Source organism: Budorcas taxicolor, chromosome 19 (genome assembly GCF_023091745.1).
Source record: "Budorcas taxicolor isolate Tak-1 chromosome 19, Takin1.1, whole genome shotgun sequence".
Lineage (NCBI taxonomy): Eukaryota > Metazoa > Chordata > Mammalia > Artiodactyla > Bovidae > Budorcas > Budorcas taxicolor.
Window position 1 is genome coordinate 14,794,970 of NC_068928.1, and position 21,213 is coordinate 14,816,182.

A 21,213-nucleotide genomic window follows, 5' to 3' on the forward strand; every position below is an offset into this window, starting at 1 on the left:
AATAGCAAGTATTGTCTCATTCTTAATCTCAGGTGGATTTCAAATATCATTTGAATTGTAGCTTTTATGTAGATAATCTTTACCAGACTAAAGGAGTCTCCTAATTTTAGTTTACTGAAATTTTTATCATGAGTTGTTTAATTTTATCCAGTGTTTTCCCTGCCTCTATTAAAATAATCATTTTTTTCCTCATTCTGTTAATGTGCTATATGGAAATGTGATACATGCTAGACATATCAGAGTCGTCTCCGGGAATTTTGCTGGGTCACTGAGAATGATCCTTTCTCTTCTCTTGCATAATTATGAACTATAACAACTGTGTGGGAATTCCCTGGCGGTCCAGTGGTTAGGACTCTGTGCTTTCACTGCCAAGGACCCAGGTTCAAACCCTGGTCAAGGAACTAAGACCCCACAAGTCACGGGGGAAAAAACAAACAAACAAACAAAAACTATGGAAATCTGGAGCTTTCCAAAACTATGGAGCTTCTGGGGACTATCTCACCACATGGAAAGAGCTTGCCAGATATTAAGCCCAACCCAGAGGAAATAAAAACCAAGATGTGGGGGCTGAGAGACAGAAAAACACCCTCACACAGAAAAAAAAAAAGAATATGGATGACAATATTTGAACCCTAGTTCTAACAATGTCAACTCTTTCCCTGTATTGACAAAATATATGAACCAATGAATTTTTTTTTCACTTGAAGTACTTTGAGTTGATCTTATTTATATTCATCACATCCATCTTGCTTAGAAGATTTCCCCAAGCAAATTGCAAAAGTCACGTCAGACTATTGAACATCAGCTGTATTTCCATCATAGTTAGGTGGAAGGAATGCACACAGGTCTGGGACGGGCGCTGCCGCTGAAACATGAAGTTACAGGCAGCCCTATTCAGACAGCAGGAGAGACAGGGTATAAAAACCAGACAGACCAGCATCCAGGTACACCAGCACTAACCTTTATACTCACACTACTTTACATATTTATAGTAGGACCTGTCAGCTCCTACTCCACCACACAATCCAGTTCCAAAATGTAAAGAACTCCAGTCCATTATCCCGGCCTTTGGAATGGGTACAGAAAGAATTATCCAACCTGCCTTCCTAATCACAGATGAAAATTATTCTAGGAATTTCTGGAACTTGACAGATGTTAAGGAGCAAGAGAGCTAATGAAATATGCAAACTTTCCTAGAACAAAAGGGAAGATGTACAACTCAGGGAACAATCTACAGTCCTTTTACATGGACACCTCATCGTGGCTGCAATGATCCCTAATGGAACTGATACCCCAAGTGTTCTCAGCTCAGAACTCTGCACAGTTACAGGAGCAGCCCCAGTCTCCCTCCGGGCCCCCGTCTAAGACACTGGTTTAATGAAGCCATAATCCATGCATTTGACGAGACATTCCCGAGCTGTCTGAACCACCGCTGCCCGCTTCTCGTCTGGCTCTTGCTTGCCCACCACCGTCAGGATCTCCAGCAGCTCACTCTCCACCAGCTTCTTGGCCAACTCAGCATCAGCCGCCAGCAGGTTGTAGGCAATGACCAGGCCCCGGTGTTGAACTGACAGCCGGTCATGCAAGCAAAGCCGCTGTAGAATCTCCAACCACTGAGTTGTCTGGAGGCGGGGAGGAGGATAGAGACAGATTGGAGGAATCAGTGGAGGGGACAGAGAAAGGAGATTCTGGACAAGATAAACAAAGACATTGGCCAAGCCCAGATTCTGAACTCTGAAAGGGCAAGTGCATATCTGATTATCTCTATGGCCTCAGCGTATGCCCAGCTGAGCCTCTTGGAACTGGCTGGATGATGCCCATCTCCTTATCAGGGCAGGAGCTGGAGAATTAGAAGAGATGTGAAATTATCCAGTCCTTTTCATTTTGTAAGTGGAGGGATTGAGGTTCAGGGAGAGGAAGTAACTTAGCTACAGTCACACATCTGGAAATAGTACAGAATAAACATCCACCCATCCACTTAATTTTTAAGCATCATGAGAAGCAGAGGGACAGGCCTGCTGCATGCCTAAGCGGAATGGGGATGGAGGGTGTGCAGAAAGGAGGATTCTAACTCTGGGCACATGCACAACGGCTGCTTCTGCCAACCCATGTGCCCTGAGAAATGCTGCTTTAGGGCAGCAGCTTGTGGTCCCCAGGCTGGAAGCACCCCACCTCTGACCTACTCAGAATTATCCTGGGGAAAGTTTTTTAACCAGCCCTCCCGATGACTCTTACACACCTTACAGATTTAAGAAACTTGCCTTATGGAAAGGGCTGAAGGCCAGGGACCAAGCAGGATAAGCTATATCCAGGAAAGAGACCCTCTCCCAGTGCCAGGACAGTATAAGCCTCCATGGAACTTAGAACACACACACACACACACACACACACACACACACACACACACACAGCCCCACCTTGAGCTGGCTATCTAAAAGAGCTTGCCTTTTATTCTTTTTTTAATATATATTTTTTAAATTAGAGGATAATAATAATATTGGGATGTTTTTTGACACACAGCAACATGAATTGGTCATAGGTATTCATATGTCCCTTCCCTGTTGAATGCCCCTCCCATCTCCTCCCCTATCCCACCCCTCTAGGTTGTCACAGAGCACCGAAGAGCCTGCCTTTAAAGCAGACTTGCTTTAATACATTTGAATTGAGATGTTTACATTTTTTCACCATCAGTTTTTCACAAACTTCAGTTTGGTGAAATAAGGAAACTTTCATTTTGCACCCCTATGTTTGCAGCTATGTCGGTTATCACTCTCATTACACCTGCAGAAATGGCCACAGTCCCACAAAGGGTCTGGCCACCATGTGCTCTTAAGAGAATCTAAGAGCCTCTTTGCCCAACTGTGAGCTCCTATGGTACCCCATCCTCATCCCCGCTGCTCTTGAGGAGCTTATGGACTCCATGGCAGTAGTTAGTGCTGTTATTATTGTTATTATTCTTGCGTAATGAGTGATGAGCACCACCAAAGTGAGTTCGCACATTTAGGGTGTCCAGATAAGCAGTGTAGAGGTCGCAGCATGAACATCCCCCTCTTGCGTTGGCAGGAACAGACACCCCGGGGCTGGCCTCCCCCGCAGAGGATCACACAGGGCAGTGTGGTCTGGGGCTGGGGGTCCCCAGGGCCTGCTCTCACCACTTCAGTCATCTTGAAGCACAGTTTCTTATGCGATGCTGTCAGCATGGCCAGGGCCCCCGCAGCCGCGTTCTGCAGCTTGTCGTCATCCTCGCCACAGAGCAGCACCACCAGCTTCAGCCGGTCATTGCCATCGGCCAGGAACCTCTCCTGTACCTATGGGAGGCAGGTACGCGGCTCAGAGAAAAAAGCCCCCACCTGCCCAGCCCGGGGAGGGAAAGACGCATCTGGAGCCATGTTCTCTGACTCAAGATCACTCAGAGCTTTGCTTTGAGCAAAGCACTCATTGACACCTCCTCCAGGAAGTCTTCTCTGACTAGCTAGATGAAAAGACTGCAGACTCCTCCAGTTTAAACGTTATAGAGAATAAGGAATTCCTTACATAGCATTCGCTGTCACCTCTGTTTGCATTCAGCTCTCCACCCTTGGGGAAAGGGCAGGTACAGACTCCTGAAGGGTGGATGTTGCCTGCAGAGCCCCATCTCTTCCCTTTGGAGAAAACTGGAATGTTTCTCCAACAACAGAGGGGCCTGCATGTCTGCCATAAAATGCCTTTACGGTCCCTGAAGGCACAAAGGCTTGGCAAGAGCATCTCTGGGTAGTTGGGTAGTTTGCATGGTAGTCAAGAGCTGCTATACCATTTACCAGGTGGGGGATGAGGCTTCCCAAGGTGCCCAGAGCCAGGAGAAGAGCCTCCTGCCCCTCTGCTTTGCAGTAAAACCTGGTTGGTTAAGTTTAAGGGCATTTTTGCTGGGCGACGTGTCCTGGAAGTGAAATGCTAAAAGGAGTCAAAGGTCACAGCTGCTCAGGTTATAAACCTCTACCTGCACGAAGCTGGAGCAGTGGTCCTCAGAGGTAAGAGTGCAGTGATGCTCAGTACAGTCCCCTCACGGGGACAGGTGGGACAGGGAAGCAGCTGCCCCAGAAGAACTGCGTGCCCACCTCTTGCACTAACTGTGGCCAGGACCTTGCTCTCATCACAGAACGTGAAGGGAAGTGATGTGTCACTGCTAGGCTACCGCAGCAGAGTGCTAGGGGAGTCTCTCCCATGGGCTGTCTGCCCATCCCCATCTGAGTGGAGACCACTCCCAAGGGGCAGCGGGGAAGACAGTCCTATCTTTCTTGGATGAGGGCAGGGTCATCGAACAAACCTGCACCCCCAAGTCACTGCTTGGAAGCAAGCCACCTGACCCCAACGTGAGCAAGAAATGATGTGAAATGAATCAAGATTGCCGGGAGAAATATCAATAACCTCAGATATGCAGATGACACCACTCTTATGGCAGAAAGTGAAGAAGAACTGAAGAGCCTCTTGATGGAAGTGAAAGAGGAGAGTGAAAAGGTGGCTTAAAGCTCAACATTCAGAAAACTAAGATCATGGCATCTGGTCCCATCACTTCATGGCAAATAGATGGGGAAACAGTGGAAAGAGACTTTTATTTTCTTGGGCTCCAAAATCACTGCAGATGGTGACCACAGCCATGAAATTAAAAGACGGTTGCTCCTTGGAAGAAAATCTATGACCAACCTAGACAGCATATTAGAAAGCAGAGACATTACTTTGCCCACAAAGGTCCGTCTATGGTTTTTTATAGTCAAAGTTATGGTTTTTTCCAGTAGTCATGTATGGATGTGAGAGTTGGACTATAAAGAAAGCTGAGTGCTAAAGAATTGATGTATTTGAACTGTGGTGTTGGAGAAGACTCTTGAGAGTCCCTTGGACTGCAAGGAGATCCAACCAGTCCATCCTAAAGGAAATCAGTCCTGAATATTCATTGGAAGGACAGATACTAAAGCTGAAACTCCAATACTTTGGCCACCTGACGTGAAGAACTGACTCACTGGAAAAGACCCTGATGCTGGGAAAGAAGGCAGGAAGAGAAGGGGACGACAGAGGATGAGATGGTTGGATGGCATCACCAACTCGATGGATATGAGCTTGAGTAAGCCTTGGGAGTTGGGAATGGACAGGGAGGCCTAGCATGCTGCAGTCCGTGGGGTCGCAAAGAGTTGGACATGATCGAGCGGCTGAACTGAACTGAACAGAGAAATGAACGTCCATCCTGTTGGGACCAGCATTCATTTGGTTGTTTGTTGTGACAGCTGGTCCTCCCTGGGGGAAAGCTGCTCCCCTCCCATCACTATCCCCTCTGCTGTCTTTGGACACACTCTCTTCTCCCGTGCGGCTGCCAGGCCTCCAGCCCAGCCTCAGACCAGCTCCCTGGTGGACCATGGTAGCTTTCTTTTGACTTTAAAAGGTTTTCATGGATCAAGTTTTCCTCCTTTAACAGTGAGAACGTCTAGGACTTGAATTAAGAATTGAGGGGCGGGACTTCCCTGGCGGTCCAGTGGCTAAGACTCTGCACTTCCAATGCAGGGGGCGTGGGTTCAAGCCCTGTTTGGGGAACTAAGGTCCCACATGCCACAGGACACAGTCAAAAAAGTTAAAAAAAATTAAGGGGGAACGAAGTGGGTCTCACACTTGGACCCAGGAGGGCCACTTGGCCAGGCTGTCACATTCACAAAGGGCCTCAGATTTCAACCCTGTTGTTACCTCTAATGAGGTTCAACCTACCAGCACAGCAGTGCTCTGCCAGGATGGAAAAGAAGAGACATTCGTTCATCATGTGGTGATGATTTCTCCTAGTACTGGACTGTGAAGCCATTGATGTGTTCTGAATTCATTGTATTTTTACAAATTCTATAATTAATCTGTGACAAATGGCGTTATAATGCATTGCAGTTTCTATGGAAACAGTGATCTGTCATTAAATGTTACCATTTAACATAATCCAAAATTGCTTGCAACTTGTTGCATTTCTTCATTTTTTTATATGTGTGGCACTTCAACAGCTGCAAATGGTCTAACCTCTCTTGACTTCCAAGAGACCCTGGCCTCGTCTTTTGCTATGAGACTATTTAGTAAATAACTTGGGGAAATGGGACTCCCCCCGCCCCCAGTCCTGCCCAAGCTTTGGGATCCAAGCTTCAGCTAGGGATAACATCACTTTGCATATTTTCCTTCGTCTCCTTTGGGGCCCCTCAGGGAGGAGAGCTGTCATCTAGGCCCCGCTTTCCACGCTTTGGTCACGCGCATCCTGAGCCCCCTCACCTCCTTGTTCACCACCATGTTGCACATGCACTCAGTGGCCGCCTGCCGCAGCTGGTCATGGTTCTCAAACATGTAGTTCTCAATGTCCGGTAAGGCCTTCTCCTTAAAGATCTTCTTCCTAGGGTGTGAGGGGTGGAGGAAGAGAGTCTGCTGAGTCCTCTGTAAAGACCACTTGGGGTTTTAGCCATCCTCAGCCAGCACCGTTTAGATAGTGGTAATCCCACCCCTGGGCTTCCCTGGTGGTTCAGTGGCGAATAATCTGCCTGCCAGTGCAGGAGATGCAGGTTCGATCCCTGGATTGGGAAGAGCCCCTGAAGAAGGAAATGGCAAGCCACTCCAGTATTCTTGCCTAGGAAATCTCATGAACAGAGGTGCCTGGCAGGTTATAGTCCATGGGGTCTCAGAAGAGTTGGACACGACTTGGTGACTGATACAATACCAACAATCCCACCCCCAGGAGGGGTCCCCAGTGACACAGCACAGCATCCTGGCCATAGCATTGGGATCTCGGATGAACATGTCACCTAGCTGGCGATCCTCCTATATTATCGCTGGAGAATGTCTTTCTCTCTCCTGCTGGAGATAAAACCGTGATGTGAGGTCTGGAGTAACCCTCATGTGATCATGAGAAAGGGGAAAAGTCTGTCTGAGAATTAAGACGATACAGACAGCAGAGGGGGAGAGAAGTAGATTCTGGGACAGCTTTGTAACCCCTGCATCAAGCTGCCCGAGTCTGGATTATCCTAGAGGAGACATTATGACTCCCAATATCCTGAATCATTAAATTCCCATTATGCTGAGACCACCTGGAGTTGAGTTTTCTGCCACTTAAAAATTTCAGCCCAATTCCACCACCTCCTTGCTTCCAAGGAGGAATACACTTTATCCCACCCCTCATCCACCTGATATCTCTTTTACTACTTCAGAAGGACGTCTTTCCAGTCACCTTTGGCTTTGCACCTTCAATTGCTGTTTTTCCAAGCGCTCACTCACATCCTTCCCACCACCATTTCTACCCACGGCCTTCCAGCTCATCCTCGTAGGCGCGCGCACACAGTTCCTGGGACATTTCCAACACTAGAGGCGACACCGCTCTCCACCCGTCCCCTCCACGCCCCCACTCACCGGAGCTTGTCACTCCGCCCAGACAGGTTGGTGAGGCCTAGGAGAGCTTCATAGTTCTGGAGGCCATCCCTCTGTGTGTTCAGGAGACTCACGAGGGGCCGCACCACCTCGTACACCTACGCGGAAGGAGTCGAGGCGCCGTCAGATGGAGCCCATCTCCACCAGTCATTTTCAGGTGCCCGGCTCTGGAATTTCCTATGCACTTGCCCACCCTTGCCTGATTCCACCTCCACAATGATCCTGAGGGGTGGGGTTATTTCCTTTACTTTGCAGCCTTGTTTGTCAGAGCCAGGGCTGGAATCCATGCCCCTCCAACTCATCGCCCTCTTTGTGATGGCACCGTGCCCCCTCCCAAGCCAGGGGGAGGTGATAAGGAGAAAGGCCCCTGGGAGCAGACTCCTCCCATCACCTCCCCGCCCCTCACCCCCGGCCACCCACCCGCTCCCCGGGGAAGGCGATGTCTGGGTTGGAGACCGCTGCGATCTTCGCTAGGCCGTGGGCTGCCTTCACCTTGCCCACATCTGTGCCCTCCAAAGCCAGGGGAATCAGGGCCTGCAAGGAAAGGGCAGAAGCACTCCTCGGTCACATACACAGAAGCCTCTCTCCCCAGCCTCCCTGGCCAGCCACTGTCTGTTCCATCAGAAGTTCAAGAAGACTCAGCAACAGATTCAACTCCCAAGCATCACAGAAAACAGTTAAATTCTTAATCATCGATTCACTGCCCCTGGTCCCCAGCGCACATGGAGGTCTCTGCAGGCACTCTCCCCAACCCACATATATTCATTTGGCTTTTGGAAAAATCAAGACGCTGATGTTTTCCTTTCTGCCTAAGTCAAAGCTAATCATAAGAGCAGCCATTCACTGAGCACCTCCCATGAGCCAACACTTTTAAGTGTATTTTCTCTAATCCTGTGACATTCTACAATATGACTGTAGGATGTTTTCCCTTGTTTTACAGAGAGGAAACTATGACTCAGAGAGATAAGTAATTTGCCCGAAGTTGTGCAATTAAAAAGGGACAAGCAAGGACTCAATGACAAGCCTCCCACACCAAAGCCCATGATCTCTATCTGCACTGTTTGCTTCCACTAGCAAGGAGGATAAATGGGATTCCACAGTAAATCCCATGACACATCACAGACTCAGGCACAGACAAGACAGGTTCCTGAATAACCGTATCCCAAGAGGTCGGGCGTGGGCAGGGGGTGCCTTATTCTTGGGCCAGGCAAAGATTATGCACACACACATACATACAGATTACACACATGCACAGACACACACACACACAGATACATACACAAACACGTGAGAGAGCTCCTCCCCAGTGGAGCACCTTCTTGGATGACAAGAACCTTATCCCTCTCAATTACCTTACCACCACCTTGAGCCACAATGGTGCCTCGGTCCTTTGGGTTGTCACACAGTGCCAGGAATACCCTGGAGGGCAAGGATACAGGACATGCAGGACGTGAGCACGCCCTTCCCAGGCATCAGCAGGCCAACCAGTGAGACCCAGTAAAACCCTGGGAAGCATTCCCACTGTGCACCTGCCCCAGAACTAACCTTGGGAAGATACTGCCATGGACCTGAGTGGCTGGGGAGGAAGAGAGGCCAAAGGCAGCTGCAAAAAGTGGCCCCATCGCTGCTTAGGGAGATACCAAATGGCTCACTAGGCTTGCCTGGTGGCTCAGATGGTAAAGAGTCTGCCTGCAATGCAGGAGACCCAGATTCAATCCCAGGGAAGATCCCCTGGAAAACAAAATGGCAACCCACTCCAGTATAATTGCTGGGAAAATCCCATGGATAAAGGAACCCTTCAAGCTACAGTCCATCACTCAGGAAAAATTCTTCTGCCTGGGGGAGCCCGGAACTCCATGATCTGGCCCTTGCTTTCCTCTCTGGTCTTATCTAGCACCACCCTCCCCTGTGCACTCCATGCTCCAGACACATTCCTGGAGAACTGTGACCTCATTCATTCCTTCTCCCTCTATCCTCAGGGTCTTTGCATATGCTGTTCCCTCTGCCTGGAACCCTTCCCTCCGCTGCATGTGAGCAGCTTCTTTCTTTCCTCCAGGGTTCCCTTGAGTTGTCACATCTTCCAGGCGGCCTTCCTGGCTGCCCACCTACATACCCTCCCCTCTAGCCAGTGGGCTGCCACTGCTTGTCTCTGTTTATTCCCATCATGGCACCCGCTGTGTTGTAGCTGTGAACCTGTCTGCCTCCCCATCAGACTGTACGGAAACTGTGCCTTTCCCCTCTGGCATGTCAGGGTCTGGGAACCAGGTCACCAGAAAGGACAGTGACCTCCTTCCTCCCAGTGCAAATTTGCACCCGGGAAGGCCCACCCTGACACGTCACTCTTCCATGTGGATCCCCTTCAGCCTCCTTCCAGGCCCCAGTGGCTCCCTTCCTCCCTTACTCCCCCAGCCATCGCTATGTCCCCACCCAGCCTCCTGCCTGCAGGCCCTCAGACCCCAGCTCCGGGCCACCGCAGCAGCACCTGGCCAGCAGCTCCTTGGTCTGGTCGGTGAGGATGGCATTGTCAGCTTTCACCATGCAGACCAGCGCCGAGGTGACGCCGGCCTTCAGAAGCCGCTTCACTCGCATGTCCACGAAGTCCTTCTTGTCCTGGGAAGATGAAAAGGTGGCAAGGAGATCAATCCTGGAATAAGGAAGATCATCCCAAATAGTAGATGACCTGTGTGTTCCTTTTCTTGCAAAAGGCTGGCTTTTCATTAGGCTATGCGTGGGGGAAGAGTGAGAGGGTAGAGAGAGCAGATGAAACCGACAAAACAATGGACTGGATTTTGCCAGAAACCCAGAGTCAGCCTCAGGGTTGAATAGTAAATGGCAAACCACTCCAGTACTCTTGCCTGGAAAGAGGATCCTGGTAGGCTACAGTCCATGAGGTCGCAAAGAGTCGGACTGAGCGACTTCAGTTTTCACAGATAATCCTCAGAGTGTCTGAGAAGAGGCTGCTGACAGCTGTGGACCGTCTCTGGTAGCCACATTTGAACTTCACAGAGGCAGAACATGCTAGCTATACGCCCTTGCCTGCGTGAAATCCTATGCAGCTTTAAAAAATTACTCAGGGACTTCCCTAGTGGTCCAGTGGCTGAGTCCGCCTGCCAGTGCAGGGGGCGTGAGTTCAATCCCTGGTCCAGGAAGATCCCATATGCTGAAAGGCAGCTAAACCCCTGAGCCACAACTACCGAAGCCCATTGGCCTAGAGCCTGTGCTTTGCAACAAGAGAAGCCACTGCAATGAGAAATCTGTGCACCACGATGAAGAGTAGCCCCCTGCTTGACACAACTAGAGAAAGCCTTGCACAGCAACAAAGAGCCAGTGCAGCCAAAAATAAATGTTAATTAATAAAAAAAAATTATTCAGTGGGACTTCTAGTGGTTAAGACTCCAAGCTTCCACTGCAAGGGGGTTTGGGTTCAATCCCTGCTGAGGAAACTGAGATCCTGCATGCCTAAAGACCTGAAGTATTTCCCCCAAACTGGATACAAGATGATAGATACATTCTGATTATAACTATTTTTTTTTTTTAAGCACACAGGATAAAAGCCTCTGGTAGTTAATGCAACACACCAAAATCCAGATATCCCAGAAAATAAAATCTGCATGAATGTTGAAAACATGAACTATAACGAACTGTCTTGTGTCCGTGAAATCAACCACATACATTGCAAAACATCCATCCTGGCTTCCTTTGGTTTCCCAGACTATAAATTGTTGATTCCCCCTCCACCTCAGAGGAACATTTAAACTAAGAAAAAACACAAGTGCCACCTAGTGGGGGAAATTGACCATGCTCCTCTTCAATTTATCTGCATGCCTGTGTGCGTGCTGTTACTTCCGTCTGTGTCTGACTCTGTGCAACCCTTTGGGCTGTAACCCGCCAGGCTCCTCTGTCCATGGAATTCTCCAGGCAAGAATACTGGAGTGGGTTGTCATCTCATTCTCCAGGGGATCTTTAAAACCCGGGGATCAAACCCGGGTCTCCTATATTGCAGGTTTTTAACCATCTGAGCCACCAAGCCTGCACTTTATCTGCATCATCTGCCAAATCCTCCCAGACACACACACACACACGCACACACACGCATACACACACGCACACACACACACACCACCCAAATATCACTAACTTTCCGTCCCACCTCTCTGGTGGTCCGGTGGACAGCCTCCTCCCCCTCTCGGCTGTCCTCATCCCCACCTTGGGGTGCTCCTCAGGCACATGCTGCTTGGAGAACTTGGCCAGCTGCACCAGCTCGGGGATGACCTCCTTGACATCGTAGCTGTTGGTGCAGTTCACCAGGGTGGTGGCCACTGAGTACAGGATGGTCTTGTCGGGGGTCTGGAGACAGAGGTGGTGGATGGTGGTGGTGGCGGGGGGTGGAGACAGGAAGAAAGGAAACCTGAGAACAAACCACTGCTTCCCAGAGGCTCCCTCGCAGGCAGGCTGCTTTGGGAGGAGTGTGGCTGGTGAGGCCCCAAGGCAGAGGAACCGGCTCTGCTCGCATGAATTTCTCCTGCCCGCCTCAACAGCACCCAGAGCATGCACGGACATCCTCTCTGAGTGTTCCCATTGCTTTGTGCTCCTTTCAAAAGCCCAGTGGGATGGGGTGGGACCGGGACAGCCTCTGATGGAAATGCCCTCCCACACTTCTGCCTTTTGTGGTGAGAAAGAGCCATTGGTGGGGGACACGGGGTCCAGTGGTGGTCCAACAGAGGAAGAAAGGCATCTGGGAGGGACTGGGAAAGAGGGAAGGGGCCAAAAAAAGACCTCTTGGTCCCTGAAGACCTCACTCCCGGAAGGGGTTCCAGGGAAAAAAGACTACCGTCATCTTACTCACCCTCCCACTGCCTGGAAGGCATGAGGAGCTGTGAGTCCATTTCACGGTCAGGAAAGATGAGGACCAGACAGGGAAATGACCAACCCAGGTTTACATGACGAGAAGGGGGTGGAGTCGGGATGAGGAAGGGAGGACGTCCAATTTCCCAGGCTCAGCAGACAGCCCGCGGGCCTGAATCCAGCAGATCCCGGGGCCAGAGGTCAGGGCCACACTTGCCTTGGCCAGCTCAAACATGGCCTGCAGGGCAGGGATGTCCTGAACAAAGTCGTCCTTCACGTCTGCGTCCAGCGTGAGGTAGGCCAGGCCCTCCACTGCCCATTTCCGGGTCCGGGTGTCTATGGATGCATTGCACAGCCACCTGGGGGAAGGGAGGCACTGGGGAAGGGTCCCGAGGCTCGGGCAAGAGCGAAACGATCCAGGGGAGCAGGCAGGTGGGCGGTCTTTCAGGATCTGGCGTCCACTAGGGCACATCCCTGAGAGGAGATGGTGGGCTTGGGGAAAAAGCCTTACTTGCGACACTGTTTGGCCAGCTTTTCTGTCGAGCCTTCAGCAAACTGCCTGAGAGCGTAATCTGTGCCGCCCGCCGAGCCGAGTTTACAGAGTCCCTGGGGAGGAGGAGAGGATTGTAGGATTAAAGACACCAGGCTTGGGGACCAGGCCCTGCTCAGACACGTCCCTGAGGCTGGAATATTTTGCCCCCTTGCTTTGCCTGGATCAACCTCTCTGCATTCTACAGAACTCTGGTCAGGTGGCACCTCTCCCAGGATGCCTTCCCTGAGGCTTCCAGGTTAGGGTGAATGCCCACAAAGCTGGAGGCTTTTACTCTACCCCTTGCCCCCTGCTCACTATTTTGTCCCCATAGGTGCTTCGTGTCGTGTCGTTTTGAAAAATCAGCTAGGATGATACTAGTGTTAGTCACTCAGTCATATCCGACTCTTTCCAACCCCATGAACTGTACCCACCAGGCTCCTCTGTCCATGGAATTCTCCAGGCAAGAATACTGGAGTGTGTAGCCATTCCCTACTCCAGGAGATATTCCTGACCTAGGGATTGAACCTGGGTCTCCTGCCTTGCAGGCAGATTCTTTACCATCTGAACCACTAGAGAAGCCCAAATATTAACACAACTGAAACCTCAGTGATAAAACTTATGGCACAAAACCTGGTCATGAAATTACTTTGGTGGGGGCAAGATTCAGATGTGCAGATTTTTACCCAGGAAAAACTGGACTCTTGCTGGGGAAAACAAAAGTCTGTCTTCCATAAGAGAAAACTCACAATGGTAGAAGCTAAAATCAGTTTTTTTAAAAAACTGATATAAACCAAAAAAGAAAAACAGATCAATGACTCAAATCTTCACTGTAATTGTTGACAAGAAAAAGGTCAATGAAAGTGATTTCTATATAATGAAAATGGGAAAAAATGCAATAGGTTTAACTGTGCTATATAGAAACCAAGTAAGGAAACTGAGTTTTTGGAGTCTGCACTGAAAGTACTTGCTGGACAAAGGCTCATCAGTGTTTGAGTCATTCAATGGCGTCGAGCAGGGACTTGTTGGTGATCCAATGGTTAAGACTCTGCTCCCAATGCAGGGGGCATTTGATCATTGTTGGGGGAACTAAGATCCTGCATACCCCCATGGTAAAAAAAAAAAAAAATTAAGGAGACAGTCATTATACAGCATGGTTTCCCATCCTGAATCCACATTCTCACAGTCTTCTGCTTACCACCCTGCTCTGCACAGGCCTGTGGGTGGGTCTGGGTGCCTACAGCTTGGTTTCCTCAAAGACAGGGGCCACATCCCATTCATTCTGGCATCCCTGGTACCTGGTGCAGGGTCTGGTACCCAGCCCACTCACCACCAGTGCGCGGATCTTGATCTTCTCGTTTTTGGTGGTCTTGTAGATCTCTTTGAGCAGTGACACACCGTTGGTGATGATGAAGGTGGCGCGGCTGAGCTTGGTGGAGGCGTGGATGAGGGCCTCCACGGCCACCAGCTGGTCCGTCTCACGCTCCGAGCCGCAGAGCGCCACCATCATCTCCATCACACCTTTCAGTCCCAGCAGCTGATTGCCCAGGTCAAAGGGGCCCTGCAGGATCCCCGACACCGTCTGGATGGCAATCACGTTCTTGTCCATGTCCTGGGGGTCAAACGTGCCCCTAAAACGGAAGGCCAGTGTGGTCAGGGGAGTGGGAGATTCGGGGGCAGGCAGATTTGGTTGTGCATCCTAGATCCACAACTCATATGCTGTGTGGCCTAAGGCAAGTCACTGAACCTCTCTGAGCCTCAGCTCTTGATCTGGACACTGAGGATAGCACTACTGCTTCTCAGAGTTATGATGAGGATAGATGACAAAACGGATGTGCCAGGCATTGTGTTCCTCAAGAATCCCACCCAGATGAGGACTGACACTTAGGACATTTGTTAGGGAGAGAGCTCGGGATCAACACCTGTTGGGAAAGGGAAGAAGTCAGGACTGGATGGAAGGAGGCGCTGGACTGCGATGCAGTCATGACGAAGCCTCAGCTTGCAAAGAGTTCCAGAGCTGAGAAACCATTCAAAGTTGTTCCAGGTTGGAGAGAGGGATGAACCACTGGGTGCTGGCTGCCCTGGGAAGGTGAATAGCTGTCCTTAGCTGAACCAAGTCCCCAAAGAGAGGTGACAGGTGAGAGCTGTCAGCCAAGAGGCTTCCCAGAAGCTGGGATGTCTGGTGGGACAGGACAGCAGCCAGGGCTACCAGGGTGGCTGGCACACCACCTGCCTCCCCGATGCGGCTGAATCATGACGCCGCCTGGCCCAGTCGCTCCCCTGTCTGGTCCTAGTCTTTCTCCCGTTGAGTTAGGGGGAGGGGTTGGACTAGAAGAGCTGGAAGGTTCTGTGTTGCTTTCAAAATCCACTATCATCTACTCTACAGGAAGACCTCTGTCTGGGGACACCCGATCCTTCTGAGATCTGCCCAGGTTTTTTCGTTGTGGGGGATCAGGGCAGATGTACACAGTGTAAAAGCAGAGGGGTATAAGTGAAAGGAGAACATGGCGCAGGAGTCAGAGACCTGGGCTCCGGTCCCACCTCTGCCTCTGGCTGGGCGAGTGGGTGAGTCCTTCTGTGGGAGGGGCAGGCTTTGGGAGCTCCAAGAGCCCCTCCTGCCCAGAGAGTCCATGCCCTGTGCTTCATCTTCCTGCTCGGTGCTGGGGCACCCAGAGTCCTTCCTGGTTGTGGCCTCTGTGCCCCAACTAGCGCTGGTGCTCTCGAGCCTGAGAGCCGCACTACTAAGGAGCCCCACAAGGAGGAGCCCAGGCTTCACAGCTAGAGAGCAGCCCCCGCCTGCAGGAACTAGAGAAAGCCCGCACGCAGCACCGAAGACCCGGGGAAGCCATGAATAAATAATTAAAAAAAAAAATAAGGAGTTGAGGTCTGCCCTTTAAACCAATGCCAGCTGGCATCTGAACTTCCACCCAGCCCCTGGCCCCTGACAAAGCACCCCCAGGGGGTGGGAGGTGGCAGCCTCAGGCTCCACTTGAAGGTGGTAACCCCCCCGCGCCGCCCCCCCCCGACCCGACTCAGTGTCAGGTGACCACAGAGGCAGCATTCACAGGCAAACCGCTATCCAAACTTAACTGGCTGGGAGATAGTTACTGGAACTCAGCTCGGGCCTTCATGAAAGACTCAAGTTAGCTGCAAACACTGAAGCTGAGGTGGAAAAAGACACTGAGAAGCCCTGAGGAGCCTTAAAAGTGACTCAAAGTCGGGATCAGGAGAAACGATGGGATTGAGCCAACTTTGGTGGACCCCGGATCCAGGAAGCTGAGAACGTTTTTTACATTTTAAAGTAGTTTTGTTTATTTTCTTTTTCATTGTGTTAGAGACCTACATGTTTCATAAAACCTAAATGCACTCTCTGGCCCTTTACAGGAAAAGTCTGCCAACCCCTGGAATAGAGAAAGGAAGCAGAGTGAAGGGAGAGTTTCCACCCTCCCAAGACTCCCCTAGTGCTTTTAAAGCATGCAGCTTCCTGAGCCACAACCCAGACTACTGAGTCCCAGAAATCTGAACAGTTTCCAAGTTTGAGGATTATTGGAGTAAAGGAAAAGAGGAGCCAGCTACCATGAGCAGAGATCCACACGGGGAGGAACCGTGGCTTCCACCCAAGAGCGAGCACCAATGTGCCAGCCACTTTAATGCAATGTCTTGGAAGGTCTCCCAGCCCCGGTCTAGCCTTCGGATGACAGTAGCCCAGGACAACATGTGGCTAATGTGTAAGCCCCAAAGCCAGAACCCCCCAGCCGAACCTCTGCCAAATTGCTGTCCTATTGTGAGATAATAAATTACATTTCTTGTTTTACGCTGCTAAATTTGATTAATACAGAGGCCGACTGAAATGGAGCAGGACCCTATGGTCCTTCCCCACCACGTCTTCAACCTGCCTTTGGTCTGTGGAAAAACTCTAGCCGAACAACAAATTTAATCAGAGAAGTGGGAAAATGCAGTCACAAAGGAAAACAGTCAAATGAAACCAAATAATAATAGTTTGGTCATTAAGCTAAGTCAAGGGTTTAGTTTCTCCTCAAGGGTCACAGATAATATTCTGAGCCATATCCTGTGAGCTGTCTTAAAGATACTGAAACCCTCGCCAGGTGGAAGAAGTCAATTACGTGATGACTGGACTGTGGCCGTGATAAATGCTGCCACGGTTCTGAGAACTGACCTCAAAGAAACGGGAACAAACTGACCCTAAAGACTAACTGGACTGAGCAAGATGATGCTGGTCAGACCGCTGATGACCAGTTTCCAGGTGACTGTCAGAGCTGACTGTGCCGTTTCTGTGTGTAGCACCCCTCCTTCCATCTCTAAAAATTCTTGCCCACTGATTGTCAGCAGGGCAGTGGTGGGGCAGGAGGGGAGGTCAGCCTTTGGACAGGAGTCCACCCTCCCCTCCACCCCCAGGTTGCCGGCCTCTGAAGTAAAGCAAGCTTTCCTTCCCACCAACCTTGCCTCTTTACTGGCTTTCGAAAGGCCAACAGCCAGACCCCCACTCAGTCACATGACCCTCCGGGAGACTCACGTGATATACTCCTCGCAGATCTTGCGGAAGTGGTCGCGCTCGGGGTCACAGCGCAGGTCATCGTAGAGCTTGTTGATGAGGATCGAGGCCAGCATGCGGGTGTTGTCAGTCAGGGGCAGGCAGGATGGCAGATCTGGGACCTGCCCCACCACCTTCAGGATCTTCCTTAGGCCTGCAGGACAGATAGCAGCAAGTGTAAGATGCCGGCCAGGCCCTGTCCTCACAAATGCCCCTCCTCGCCCAGCTCTCTGCAGCCCGCCTTCTGGCAGCACGCGGCTCATCCAGCGTGAAGGGCACTGAGATGCAGCCTAGAGACCCAGGCTCCACACCCGCCTCTGCCCCTACCTGAGCCATTCACCTCCCATCAGGGGCCTCATTTTCACATTTACACAGTCAAGACTAGTTGAGCTCAGAGGACTCTACATGGCATCACCAACTCGATGGACAAGAATTTGAGTAGGCTCCGGGAGGTGGTGATGGACAGGGAGGCCTGGCATGCTGCAGTCCATGGGGTCGTAAACAGTCGTACGCCTGAGCGACTGAACTAACTGACCAGCGCTAACGTTATAATCTTCTTCAAATACTGTTTTATATTCTCTTTTCCCCAGGCTTCAATTTCTTTTTTTGTAAAATGGGAACGATACTACCTACCTCATAGAGTTTGAGGATTCACCAAGATAATGTACGGAAACATTGGCCTAGTGCTAATCTAGGCACATCATGACACTAAATATATATTAATTATTTAGCAAATAGGGTATTTACCATTATGGTTATTATCTTCTCCTGTTGAAGAATCTTCAAAGGCTTCCTATTCCCCACCAGGCTAATTCAGCCATTATATATTTGTTGAATAAAAGAATGAATGCGTAAACGAGGTGCTAGCTACCAAAATAAAGGACAACCCTGATGTCAAAAAGCTCACAATACAATAGAGAAGACAGATGTATAAAGATTACAATAAGGTAATCTTACTGTGTGCCAAGAGCTTTCTACACGCTATCTCACTTAATCCTAACATTGACCCTACTGGTGAGCAGAAATTAATATTGCCATTTTTCAGAGCAGAAAACCAAGACATGGAGAAGTCAAGTAACCTGCTCAAGACCACAACGCTGGCAAGTGACATAGCAGGGACCCTCTCTGATTTCAAAGACCACGATGTTAACTGTGAGGCTCCACTGCCTCGGGGACGATAGCTTGATTTCAAAGCCAGGTCGTAGTGGTGGCTAGGAGCTGATCAAACCTAGGGTGGCACAGGTCAAGTGGGAGGGGGGCATTCTAGGTGAACACTGGGCGGCATGATACCCTGGCCCGGGGCAGGGGCAGTGAACGTGCCTGGCAGTAAACTTTGTGCTCTGTATTTAAGCATACACACACAGAAGCACTGGCAAGACTGGGCCTGATGAACCAACCCCACCTCCCAGCCTGGCTCTCCAAAGCCTTCAGCAAATGCAGCTGCTCCACGTCCCCAGCCTCACCTGCTAGCTTTCCCTTCAGTCGGCCCTCATCTTGAGCATCTCATTTCTCTTCTGCTAGAACACCCTGGACCTCCCCTTTGTCCGTGTCTGCCCCTCTCTGAACCCAGAAACTCACTTCAGTCTTGACATCCTGGTGACTCCCCTACCCAAGTCCCCCAGCCCAATTTTCACAACAAACAACTTCCACATTGCAGCTTTTCACCAGATACCTAGATATTTTAAAGTCTACACTATTTTTAACCTAAATGCTATTCATTTCGGTGCCTAGAATAACAGATACTGCTCCTCACCTACTCTATCCCATAAACCGTGTTGCTGGGCCTAGATCCTAGTGCAGAGAGAAGTATATTGTCAATGCCCAGCCTTTGTGATACGTGCAGAGAAGACCATAGCTGGGATGGGGAGGGAGGAGAGTGTTGAGTGGAGGAGGCTTAAGCACTAGAGTAATATGTTCAAGTCTAAGCACATGAACTTTGCTGAGATCTGTGAAAACCAAACAAGAGAAGTGCTGTATCAAAACAGAATAAAGGTCAAGGTGATAAAAGCTGGCTTGAACATTTTAGAAAAGGTATGGTCTAAATGTCATGATACCTCTGGGAGAATTTATCACAGCAGATCATAAAGTCATAAGTATGATTCCTGAACAACTGAAAGTGATTTAGGGTATCTCCGGGGTGATGCCCTGGAGCTGACGAATTTAATGGATGTTTTCTGGAGCACTCTTATTGATCTTTGTATAAAGTACACGGATGCCATTTCTCCCTTCTGGAAGGCCTGCATTTTGCCAGCATGAGACTTCAGAAATGTTACTCCCATTGGTGGAGTTTGGTTTGTTTTTTTGGTGCTTGCCACAGGAAACTCCGCCCAGATGTTTTTGACTGTGTTCTGTGTGTGTTCAGGCTCTGAATTCAGAGCCAGAACCTACGCCTTCACCAGCCTACTGGTGGATCCTAACATGCTAATGTCTTTTCCTGGCTTTTCAGTTGGGAATGAAGACCTCTCTCAGACAAGAGCCACACTCCTTCCACCTTCTGCTTGTTGCCTGGTTCCCCGGTGCCCACTGGAAAGGCTGGCGTGAGCCCCAGACCCTCCCACCTCCTCACCATTATCAACCACGTAGATGGTGCGGGAGTTGTCGTGAATGGCGAGGTCCTTCCTGGGGACGTTCTTATTGAGCAGGTTCAGGGCCTGATCCCTACCCTGGCCAGACACCTTCTTACTGACCAGCATGTCGAGCAGGTGGTTGGTGATCTGCCTCAGGTCCTTCTTGGAGTCTGAGGAAGGAGAGTTCAGGGGTGAATGGAGAGGACTAGGGCGTCTGAGGGATATGAGACCAGGGATGGCTGGGGCTTCTGGAAGGACTCGGGAAATATCAAATCCACTGCTTCCCAGATCCTGGAATTTCCCAGGAGAGTATCCTGTATCATTCCAAAGAAGGCAGGGAGGATTCTAGACAACACCCCCAAAGGTGATCAGAAAGGGGGTGGCAGAGGATGAGATGGTTCAATGGCATCACCAACCCAATGGACGTGAATTTGAGCAAATTCCAGGAGATAGTGAAGGACAGGGAAGCTAGCAGGCTGCAGTCCATGGGGTCACAAAGGGTCGGACATGACTTAGCGACTGAATAACGATATCCAAGTTGAATTCCAGCTTCATTAAATAGATATTTATATGAATGGATGGGGAAAAAAAAAGACTGGAAAGGGACTTCCCAGGTGGTACAGTGGATAGGAATTGGCCTGCCAATGCAGCGGACACAGGCTCGATCCAGACATCTGACTGGGAAGGTCTGGGAAGATCCCACATGCTGAGAGCAACTAAGCCTGTGCACCACAATTAATGAGCCCCGGTCTAGAGCCCGCGACTCCTAAAGCCCATGTGCCTAGAGGCTGTGCAACAAGGGAAGCCACTGCCCCGCAGCGAAGAGCAGCCCCCACGCACCACCGAAAGCCCGTGCATAGCAGTGGAGATCCAGCGCACCCAAAAATAAAATTAGGAAGCTAAGTAATGTGAAAAATGTGTTTTTAAAAACACAAAAAAGACTGGAAAGTTTCACATGGCAGTGATGATAGTAGTTATCTGGAGGGATGTTTACAGGTCACTGGGTTGTTTTTTTTTTTGTTTTTTGTTTTTTTACATATTTCTAAAATTTTCCAAGTTTCTCCAATAAGCCTCTGTTACTTTTAAAAATAATTTTGTTTGCTTGTTTTTGGCTGGGCTAGGTGTTCGTTGCTGCATGAGCTTTTTTCTAGTTGGGGTGGATGGGGCCACTCTACAGTTGCTAGGTGCAGGCTTGGCTTTGCAGTGGTTTCTCTCGTTGCAGAGCACAGCCTATAGGGTGTAGAGGCGTCAGCTGACGCAGCTCCCAGGCTCTAGAGCACAGCCTCAATAGTTGCTCCGAGGCGTGTGGGATC

At 50.1% G+C, this 21,213-nt stretch overlaps 1 protein-coding gene across 2 annotated transcripts in view; it reads right to left on the reverse strand.

Annotated features, from left to right (window-relative positions):
- Positions 1-789: 789 nt before the first annotated feature.
- UNC45B (unc-45 myosin chaperone B) overlaps positions 790-21,213 on the reverse strand; it is a 30,733-nt gene continuing 10,309 nt past the window's right edge. For both annotated transcript variants that reach the window (XM_052657139.1, XM_052657140.1), the window contains exons 8-20: positions 19,900-20,070; positions 17,316-17,487; positions 14,112-14,412; positions 12,764-12,858; positions 12,470-12,611; positions 11,614-11,754; positions 9,890-10,017; positions 8,760-8,826; positions 7,828-7,941; positions 7,390-7,505; positions 6,265-6,382; positions 3,153-3,308; positions 790-1,622 (exon numbers count right to left, since the gene is read on the reverse strand). In XM_052657139.1, coding sequence (XP_052513099.1) covers positions 1,362-1,622; positions 3,153-3,308; positions 6,265-6,382; positions 7,390-7,505; positions 7,828-7,941; positions 8,760-8,826; positions 9,890-10,017; positions 11,614-11,754; positions 12,470-12,611; positions 12,764-12,858; positions 14,112-14,412; positions 17,316-17,487; positions 19,900-20,070 — 1,982 coding nt within the window. In that variant the 3' untranslated portion in view covers positions 790-1,361. The remainder of the gene's footprint in view (positions 1,623-3,152; positions 3,309-6,264; positions 6,383-7,389; positions 7,506-7,827; positions 7,942-8,759; positions 8,827-9,889; positions 10,018-11,613; positions 11,755-12,469; positions 12,612-12,763; positions 12,859-14,111; positions 14,413-17,315; positions 17,488-19,899; positions 20,071-21,213) is intronic.